The sequence below is a fragment of the Colobus angolensis genome, unplaced genomic scaffold, assembly GCF_000951035.1.
Source record: "Colobus angolensis palliatus isolate OR3802 unplaced genomic scaffold, Cang.pa_1.0 Scaffold21, whole genome shotgun sequence".
Lineage (NCBI taxonomy): Eukaryota > Metazoa > Chordata > Mammalia > Primates > Cercopithecidae > Colobus > Colobus angolensis.
In genome coordinates, this window is record NW_012115266.1 from 4,237,772 (window position 1) to 4,248,061 (window position 10,290).

Consider the following 10,290-nt stretch of genomic DNA (forward strand, 5'->3'; position numbering starts at 1 on the left):
TTACAGTGGAAGTGGTTTATGCCTGAACTGGGTGCTCTGTAGCCTTGCCTGGATGGGCAGTGAGGCCCATCTGATAGTCTTTTCTGTCCCTGCCTAGGTGTGGGCTGATAGGCTAGTCACAGGTAGCTTAAAGGTTCAGTTTGGTTTGCTGTCTTCCCTGCATGGCTGACTCAGGTTTATGAGGGTCAGGTTCAGTGGTTGCTGTGAGTCAGCCCAAGTTGAGCCTTTGACCTTCTCTAGATGTGGCTGGAGTCCTTTCAGGGTGGGGCCAGCCAGGTGGAGCCCAGGACTTCAGACCCAGGTGTCTTGAGCACCGCCTCCCTATGTTTAACCAAAAGGGTGTTGCCGGTACCCTGAGCCTTTTGCCAGCATTGCCATGGGTTGTTTCCAGCCTGTACTTTGGGCTTTCACCTGCCCAGCAGGCAAAGACATCCAAGAAATCTGACCCTCGGGTGAGGTGAATTGGGAGTGTTAATGGGGCATCTATATCTCCTCCCTAATTAACTAAGCCAAGAAAGGAAGAGGCCTCCTGGTGTTACAGTTGGCTCCTTAACTCCCAGGAGCTTGTGAGTGATTCTGGGAGGAAGGGCTAGATCCCTTTTCTGGTTAGGAAATAAGGTGTGGGGACTTGCGATTCATTCTTGTGCTAGGGTTTATGGGGGTAGGGACAAACCTGGAAGACTGTTTTGGGGTTCCTAGATCCCAACTTCTGGGTGTCGCACCTTCCCACAGGGAGCCTGCTGTCACTGGAGAGAGGGCTGAGGATACTGCGGGGTGCCCTCCTTGGTGTCCCCAGGATCTGATCATACTGCCTTGGCAGAAGGTGTGCCTGGTGGACCCTTGAGCTGTGGGAAGGGAAGCAAGGACAACAGGCCTCCTTGCTACAAAACCAGGGTTTTTATTTGTGAAGGAGAACAGGCTGGGATAAAGAGAGCTATGATTCCTTCAAGGCCCCGGGTGAGAGAGGAGGCTGTTCCTCAGCTTCCTGGGGAGGGGTGTTGGGGTCCCTGGGGCTCTGGTGACCTGTGGCCAATCATGATGCCTATGCTGCCCTGTGTCTTGCAGGGCTTGGCACCTTTGGTGGTAGTAGTGGTAGGGGGTTTGGGCTTTCCCTGGGAGGATGTGGGGCAGAGTGAGGGTGTAGCTAGTGGCACTGTGGTAGAGAAGGAGACATCTTGCCAGAGAGGGGTCTGGGATACCCTGGTCACTGGAGATCCCAGAGCAGGGTCTGGCTGAGCTCTGGCTGCTCTAAGGCTCCCCCTTTAGGGCGACAAGGGTGTTCCGGAGAATCAGGGTGCTGGCCTGCAGAGGAGAAATAGGTCCTTGAAGTACTCTGCTCCCTGAGTCAGGCTGCCATTCTTTCTGCACCGTAGATACCCCCTTGCTCCCCACACCCCTGTTCTCTGCAATAACAGTTGCTGTTAATTGGGTCTTCCTACCGAGAAGGCACGGGTCGTGAGCCAGGGAAGCATGGCCCCAAGCCTTAGCTGAGGCTACTCTCATCCACACACGCACGCATGTACATGCAGACACCCACATATGCACATACACGCGTGCACATCTACACGTGCACGTACACCCTGGTGCCTGGGGGAGGGAGGGAAGTGGCAGGTATCACAAGGGCCCAGTGAGGTGGGAGGGCTCACCTTGGCGTGTTTGAGCTCCAGCTCTGCCAGCTCAATGAGATTCTTTCGAAAAGAGGAGACCCGGCGGGACTTGAAGTCCATGAGCTCTGGAGAGGAGGGGAAGAGGCATGGGGACCTGGGCAGGGCATGTGGCCCCAGGCTGGGGCCAGGGGCTGCGGGCTCACCTTGCTTGGCAGAGTCGGAGAGGCGCTCGAAGCGTTGGCAGCACAGCTGCTGGTGGCTCTCGGCGGGCCGCACCTCCCGGTTCCTGGTGCGCGCCTTGTCCAGCGCCTTGTTGGCATTCTCGTAGTCGGCCAGTGCCCGCAGCCGCCGATACAGCAGGTCCTAGGACCACGGGCACAGGGTCACTGCTGCCCTGTCCTGGCCTCCAGGCCTCAGCGTTGCTCTGGGGCTGCCTCTCACCTTTGCTGCCTGTGAGTCGCGCATGTAATACCTCAGCACGTCCGACAGCTTCAGGTCCTCGTCGGAAGCCACTCGGCCCTCCAGCTTCTGCATCAGAAAGGTGGGCACTGGGAAAGGAGCTTGTCAGAGGGGCAGCGAAGGGGTGAGAGGCACCTTTTCATCTAAATATCCAGCAAAGAGGCCTTAGGTAACTGTTCCAGGTCAGGCCTGGTGTTGAGGGGTGCAGGCCAGGGAAGGCTTCACAGAGGAAGTGGGATCTAATCTGGATCTCAGGTACTAAGTAAGAGCCAGACAGGGAGCTGAGGGCTTGGCAGCTGTGCAAACCCGGCTACGTGTTCAGGGAACCTTTAGTTCAGGGAGGGCACTTGGGCAAAGCAGGGAAGGGAGGCAGTGGCTGGAGCACAAGAGGCTAAAAGTGGAAGCTCAGGACTTTGGGAGCTTCCAGAAGGGGCAGGGTCTCTGAAGGTCTTGAGCAGGGAAGAGATGCAGTCCAATAGACGTTTTAGGAAGACGGCAACACTCCAGTGACTTTCTTGGGGAAGAGTGGGGAACGTGTATACCGAGGCAGTGTGCTGGCAGCTGGGTGCAGCCTGCCAGAGATTCGGGCACATCCTTGTGCCTCCCAACTCTCTCCTGCACACACGCGTGTACACGCGTGCGCACCCCCCACACACACACATACACAAAGCTGGATCCTTGTCTTCAGCCCACCTCTCGTTAAACTAGTCTGGAGTGTGAGCCCAACTTGCCACTGGGCCCAAGTTATCACTGAACCCAAGATGATCCTGGAGCTCTTCCCTCTGCCAGGACTCATCTTCCCTGCAAAGATCACCAGGAAAGCTTTTGAGCACAGAAGGCAGTACTCACCCTCAGCCTTTCAAAGAGCTCTGCCAATTTGAGGAAGCTCCTAGGAAGTAGTAGGGAGGAGTTAGGGTAGGGGGCTGAGGAACAGCTCAAAGCCTCTCTGTCTCAGCCCCTCCTTGGGAGTCTCCCTCTTGCCTTTCCCTCCCAACACCCTCCCCCAACAGGAAAGCCTACACCTCCCACCTAGAGCTGACAGTAGACATCTACAGAGTGACCCCTCATGGGAAGACATGGTATTACAGGCATAGGGAGAGGGTAGGGGTGGAGGGAGTCCTCACGTCCTTAGCTGGTTGACTTCCTGTGTTCCCAGACTGCTCAGCGCAGCTGAGATAGGGATATAATCATCTGCCAGGCCTGTTGGGGGAACAGCCCCCATCAGAGCCCCTACATCTGCACGTCAAGCCCTGGTGCCTGTGGCCACAGACAAACAAGGCATGCCTTGCTCTCTTCTCTCCCCCAAGGAGTTGAACCACTGGGGAGAGGGGCAGCGGGATCCAGGACCCCTTGGACCTTGCGTACACTTGTGGGCACGCATGACGCGGTCGGCCCGCAGGCAGGCATCTCGGATACGGGTGTGATACTCCAACAGGAAGGTCCTCTCATGCTCAAAGAAGTCATCCACCTCCTAAGGGAGCCAGGCAGGACCCCATTTACACTGGGTCACCAAGGAACTTGGCAGCATAGGCACACAGGGTTGGCAACATCTCCTTCCAACCCAGGCCAGGCCCCACCAGTGGCTTCCTTCCCACACCCAGCCTGGGCCTCAATCCGTGCTGTGGACTTGAGGTGCTGGATTGAATCTGGAGAGGAGCTCCAGGGGTTACCTTGAGCCCTGACATGCCCGTGATGAGGGCTTCATCTGCAGACTTCACGATATTCCTCAGAAACCCTCCGAGGAGCTCCTTCCTGTTCTTCCCCCGGACACTCAGCTGAGGCACACAGGGAGGGTATGATGCTGGGGTGGGCGTTCTCGCCTCCCATGCCGAGTCGCAAGCCACTCACGGAGCTGTGACACAGGCTTGGGCCCACTGGGGCCCCTTCTCCAGCCCTGCCACCCCTGGGTGCCTCCCCACCCAAGCTAGACTCTGGCCCCAGGGCCAGGGATTCGGTCCAGCTCACATCCTGTCCATATTCCAAAAACACAAAGAAGTTGTGGTCTCGACGCAGGGTGGGGTGGGCCGCCAGGCGCTGCAGAAAGACTTCGTGCATCGCAACTGTCTTCTTAAAGATGGCCAGGTACTCCCTGCGAGAGTGGCAGCGGCTCACAGGCCCTCCTCAGCCCTCATCATCCTGCCTGCCCCCTTTCTGGGGTCAGAGGTCAGGGTCTCTAAACATTCATGGGGGGAGAGTGGGGAAGATAGCTGGGGATGGCTGGGAAAGGAGGGGGCACTCACGCTTCCAGCTCCTGCTTCATCTTGGCAAACTCTTCCCGAGTGACAGAGCTGTCCCCCTCACCCAATTTCTGTAGCTTTTCCCTTGAAGCCTCAAAGTCTGGCCTCGGAGGGGCTGGGGGGATCTGCTCAAAGGAGGGACAGAGCTGGGAGACCTCTCACTGCTGAGACGGCCGCCACAGCCTTTGGTCCTCACCCAAGTGCTCTGCCTGTCCCTCCCAGCCCTTGCCCGGCCCCTCCTCACGATGAGGCCGGCGTACTCCTCGTTCTCCACGTAGGCGTCATGCAGCCAGATGAACTCCTCGTGCTGCCGCACGACTGAGAACTCGGTCTGGGCGAAGTAAGGGAGGCAGCTCTGGAAGCAGGAAGGCCGTCTGAGGTACCCTCTCTGCCCCAAGCCCTGCCTCAGCAAGTCTCCTGGCCACCCACTTTTGGGCCCCCCTCATCCCACATCCCAGGGAGGACCAAGTTAGAGCTCAGGTGTGCGTGATTTCATTTAGAATGGTGGATGGGGATGATTAGGACTCGGGGCCTCAGGCAGAGGCACCCAGAGCCTAGTTAAGATGCTTGCTTTCCAGGAGGGGCTGAGGGCAAGTGCCAGGTGGAGGAACAGTGCCCACAGGCTGTGTTGGCACGTGCCTACCACCCCGGGGGAGGCCTCCTGCGGGCAGCCACCAGGACCTTTCCTCGAGTCCCACACTGCCTCACCTTGGTTTGAACAGTGAATTTCACCTTGTCCCGCTCACTCACTGCATCAGAGATCTCCACCTGTAAGGAGCTGTCTCCCTGCAGATCCACCGATGCACACGAAGGCTGCGGAGGAGGGGAGGTCTCTGGCCTAGCTGAGCATGGCCCCTTTGCCCTTCCTCACCCTGCATGCCTTCTGGTCCACCTGCAGAACCCTCTTTAGCAGCACTGCTTCAGCAATGCCCCAGGTCACCAGAGAGGGGTCCTGATAAGGCACTGACCTGAGCTTTGCAACTGCCAAAACATTTTAACCCCCCCATCCTTGGAGGCAGGCAGAAAGCTTCCCATTTGACAGATATTGAAGCTGAGACAACCAGAGATGGTGGCCCATCTGCAGCTGGTCTAGTGATGTCTCCTCCCTGGATGGAGATCCCTGCATCTATCCCCTCCTCCTGGCTGTCCGGCATCTGTTTACAGGGTTATCTCTACATTGTTTCTCCCTCTTTTTTTGATAGTGTCTTGCTCTGTCACTCAGGTTGGAGTGCAGTGCTGTGAGGGGAAGTAAATTGTCTAAGGTTATGCAGCTGCAAAGCGACAGTGCCAGGTTGAAACCCAGTTGTTGTTTTTGTTTATTTGCTTGTTTTTTTTTTAGACGGAGTCTTGCACTGCCCAGGCTGGAGTGCAGTGGAGCGATCTCCACTCATTGCAACCTCCATCTCCCGGGTTCAAGCGATTCTCCTGCCTCAGCCTCCCGAGTAGCTGGGACCACAGGCGTGCCCAGCTAACCTGGACCACCATGCCCAGCTAACTTTTGTATTTTTAGTAGAGATGGGGTTTCACCATGTTGGTCAGGCTGGTCTCAAACTCCTGACCTCAAGTGATCCGCCTGCCGCGGCCTCCCAAAGTCCTGGGATTACAGGCATGAGCCACCATGCCCAGCGAAACCCAGTTTCTTAATTCCCAACCCCACGCACTTTCTCAGTTACTTGCCCACCCCTTCCCCAGCTGGCTACTCAGGCATCCCTTAACCAGGGCTTCAAGTGAGTTGGATGAGACATTTTCACCTCTTTTGGGGGAGGGTTGCCAAAACCATTCCATTTACTACTTTTGGTGCCAAGAGGCAACCGCTTACATGCAAAGCACGTGTATTTCTTCAAGTGAAAAGATCAACAAGACACCAAGCTACTAGCTCATTCTTGCATTGAGTTATTCAATATGTATTTATTTATTTTTGAGATAGGGTCTCACTCTGTCACTCAGGCTGTAATGCAGTGGTGCCATCATAGCTCACTGCAGCCTCCAACTCCTGGGCTCAAGTGATCCTCCTGCCTCTGCCTCTGTAGTACCTGGGACTACAGGCATGTACCACCACGCCAAGTTGTTTTTTTTTTATGCCAGGTTTTTTTTTTTTTTTTTTTTTTAGAAACAGGGTCTTGCTATGTTGCCCAGGCTGGTCTCAAACTCCTGGGCTCAACTAATCCTCCCACCTCAGCCTCCCAAAGGGCCGGAAGCAACGTGCATTTATTGAATACCTACTGTGTCCACACCATAGTGCCAAGTGATATTAGGGGGAAGAGAAGAGGCTTAAGAATCACTCTGCCTTTCAGCATTGCTCACCAGTATACAAGAGGCACCTGTCCCACCTCTCAGTCTGGAGGCCTCCTCACTCTCTCCTCTCTCTGATTTTGGCACACTTTAGAGATGGTCCCTGAGATGGGGCTTGGTAATATGTGGGTCCAGAAACAGGCAAGACCTTGCCTGATGGTGGCCCAACTGTAGCTGGTCTAGTGATGTCTCCTTCCCGGATGGAGATCCCTGCATCTGTCCCCTCCTCCTGGCTGTCCGGCATGAAGGAACTGACCCTGAGGTCACCAGTCACTGTTTACAGGGTTATCTCTACATTGTTTCTCCCTCTTTTTTTTTTTTTTGATAGTGCCTTGCTCTGTCACCCAGGTTGGAGTGCAGTGCCGTGATCTCGGCTCACTGCAAACTCTGCCTCCCGAGTTCAAGAGATTCTCTTGCCTCAGCCTCCTGAGTAGCTGGGATTACAGGCGCGTGCCACCACTCCCACCTAAATTTTGCTTGAGCCCAGGAGTTTGAGACCAGCCTGGGCAACATGCTGAGACACCCTTCGATGCCCACCTCCACAAAAAAAACTTTAAAAATTAGCTGGGCGTGGTGGCACATGCCTGTGGTTCCAGCTACTTGGGGGGCTGAGGTGGGAAGACTGAGCTTGGGAGGTGCAGGCTGCAGTGAGCCAGGATCTTGCCACTGCACTCCAACCTAGGTGACAGAGTGAGGAACTGTCTAAAGAAAACAAAAAAAAAAAAGCAAAAACAAAAAAAAGCTAAAGCTAATTTTTTTTTTTTTTTCTGAAATGGAGTTTCGCTCTTCTTCCCCAGGCTGGAGTGCAATGGTGCAATTTCTGCTCACTGCAACCTCGGCCTCCCCGGTTCAAGCGATTCTCCTGCCTCAGCCTCCTGAATAGCTGGGATTACAGGTGCCCGCCACCATGCCTGGCTAATTTTGTATTTTTAGTAGAGATGAGGTTTCTCCATTTTTGTCAGGCTGGTCTTGAACTCCTGAGCTCAGGTGATCTGCCTGCCTTGCCTCCCAAAGTGCTGGGATTACAGGTGTGAGCCACCGTGCCTGGCAAAAAAATTTTTTTAACACTCCAGAAAGCTCCCTCTTGCCCCACACCCATCAATTATCCCCACCCCAGAACTAACCACCATTCTGACTTCTATCACCATATATTATTCTGGCCTATTCTTTTATTTATTTATTTATTTTTGAGACGGTGTTTCGTTCTTGTTGCCCAGGCTGGAGTGCAGTGGCGCAGTGGCGCCATCTCAGCTCACCGTGACCTCCGCCTTCCAGGTTCAAGCAATTCTCCTGCCTCAGCCTCCCGAGTAGCTGGGATTACAGGCATGCACCACCACGCCCGGCTAATTTTGTATTTTTAGGCAGAGTCTCGCTCTGTCGCCCAGGCTGGAGTGCAGTGGCGCGATCTCGGCTCACTGCAAAACTGCAAACTCCACCTCCCGGGTTCACGCCATTCTCCTGCCTCAGCCTCCTGAGTAGCTGGGACTACAGGTGCCCGCCACCATGCCCGGCTAATTTTTTTTTTTTGTATATTTTTAGTAGAGATGGGGTTTCACCGTGTTAGCCAGGGTGGTCTGGATCTCCTGACCTCGTGATCCGCCTGCCTCGGCCTCCCAAAGTGCTGGGATTACAGGCTTGAGCCACCGCGCCCGGCCGCCAAACAATTTTCTAAGGTGACTAAACCAATGTACACTGCCAGCAGCACTGTTTATGAAAGTTCCAGTTGTACTACATCTTTGCCAATACTTAAGAGTTGTTAGTCATTTTATCTCTCTCTCTCTTTTTTTTTTTTTTTTTTAAAGAAACGGGGTCCCGCTAATGTTGTCCAGGCTGGCCTTGAACTGGGCTCAGGCAATCCTCTGGAGTAGCTGAGAGTTGCTTTTGTGTACACGTATCAATTGACCTATTAAGTATGATAAACTTTGGACTCTCTGTTCCATTGGTCTATGTTTGTCCTTATGATAATATCTCACTGGCTTGATTACTGTAATCTGACAGGTGAGACTGGAAATCAGATAGTGTAAGGCCTCCACCTTTATTCTTTTTTTCAAAATCATTTTGGCAATTATAGGTCCTTTACATTTCTACACATACTCGGCTTGTTAATTTATACCCCTAAAAAACGAACTGAGATTTTTATTGTGATTGCATCGAATATACAGATCAGTCTGGGTACAAACCACTGTGACGTCTCGGAATTGTTAGTCTTTTTTACTTCCACCCTGTTAGTCGAGGCATGGTAATTGTGCATGGGAGTGTAACTGGTATTACCTGGTGAGGAATGATGTTGAGCGGCATTTTCTGTATTTATCAGCCATCTGCATATCTTCTTTTGTAAAGTGCCTATTCAGTTCTCTGATTCTTTCCAGCCACCTCTTTGAAAGATCAGATTATCTGTTTTTCAGTAATTTGTAGGAACTCTGTTCCTGGGGACAAGTCCATTGTTGATTATACGTTTTGTCAGTATCTTTTCCTAGTCTATAGTTTGCCTTTGACTCTCTTAATGGTTCAAATGTTACAAGCTCAACCTAAGAGTCTTTTATTGCTATGGTTAAGGCTTTTTATGTCCTGTTGAAGAAATCTTTGCCTACCCCAAGGTCATGAAGATATTCTATTTACTTTTCTAGAGGTATTACAGTTTAAGCTTACACTTGTGTCTATAATCCATTTTCTTTTTTCTTTTTCTTTTTCTTTTCTTTTTTTTTTTTGAGACAGGGTCTTGCTCTGTCGCCCAGGCTGGAGTGCAAATGATTCTCCTGCCTCAGCCTCCTGAGTAGCTGCGATTACAGGCACCCGCCACAACGCCCAGCTAATTTCTATATTTTTAGTAGAGATGTGGTTTCACTCTTTTGGCCAGGCTGGTCTCAAACTCCTGACCTCAAGTGATCCACCCTCCTTGGCCTCCCAAAGTGCTGGTATTACACATGTGAGCCACCCCACCCAGCTATGATCTATTTTCAATTCATTCTCTTCATTTTAATTTCTTTCTTTCTTTTTTTTTTTTTTTGAAATGTAGTTTCACTCTTGTTGCTCAGGCTAGAGTGGAATGGTGGATCTCGGTTCATTGCAACCTCCACCTCCCAGGTTCAAGCAATTCTCCTGCCCCAGCCTCCCGAGTAGCTCAGATTACAGGTGCCCACCACCACGCCCAGCTCATTTTTGTATTTTGAGTAGAGACGGGGTTTCACTATGTTGGCCAGGCTGGTCTCGAACTCCTGACCTCAGGCAATCCACCTGCCTTATTCTCCCAAAGTGCTGGGATTACAGGCATGAGCCACCGCGCCTGGCCTAATTTTAATTTCTTGAGATGGAGTCTCGCTTTGTCACCCAGGCTGGAGTGCAGTGGCGCGATCTTGGCTCACTGCAGCCTCTGCCTCCTGGGTTCACATGATTCTCTTGCCTCAGCCTCCCAAGTAGCTGGGATTACAGGTGTGCGCCACATGCCTGGCTAATTTTTGTATTTTTAGTAGAGATGGGGTTTCCCCATGTTGGCCAGGTTGGTCTCAAACTCCTGACTGCATATGATCCACCTGCCTCAACCTCCCAAAGTGCTGGGATTACAGGCATGAGCCACTACGCCTGGCGATTTTCAATTTGTTTTGAATATGCAGTGTGGGCCGGGCGCGGTGGCTCAAGCCTGTAATCCCAGCACTTTGGGAGGCCGAGACGGGCGGATCACGAGGTCAGGAGATCGA

At 52.9% G+C, this 10,290-nt stretch overlaps 1 protein-coding gene across 1 annotated transcript in view; it reads right to left on the minus strand.

The window, feature by feature from the left end:
• Positions 1-878: 878 nt before the first annotated feature.
• Positions 879-10,290, minus strand: part of SNX32 (sorting nexin 32) — a 23,169-nt gene continuing 13,757 nt past the window's right edge. The window contains exons 2-13 of the mRNA XM_011942480.1: positions 5,012-5,116; positions 4,548-4,658; positions 4,307-4,428; positions 4,032-4,155; positions 3,737-3,841; positions 3,432-3,537; positions 3,191-3,266; positions 2,916-2,955; positions 2,049-2,135; positions 1,811-1,970; positions 1,647-1,732; positions 879-1,302 (exon numbers count right to left, since the gene is read on the minus strand). Of these exons, the coding sequence (XP_011797870.1) occupies positions 1,249-1,302; positions 1,647-1,732; positions 1,811-1,970; positions 2,049-2,135; positions 2,916-2,955; positions 3,191-3,266; positions 3,432-3,537; positions 3,737-3,841; positions 4,032-4,155; positions 4,307-4,428; positions 4,548-4,658; positions 5,012-5,116 (1,176 nt within the window). The 3' untranslated portion in view covers positions 879-1,248. The remainder of the gene's footprint in view (positions 1,303-1,646; positions 1,733-1,810; positions 1,971-2,048; positions 2,136-2,915; positions 2,956-3,190; positions 3,267-3,431; positions 3,538-3,736; positions 3,842-4,031; positions 4,156-4,306; positions 4,429-4,547; positions 4,659-5,011; positions 5,117-10,290) is intronic.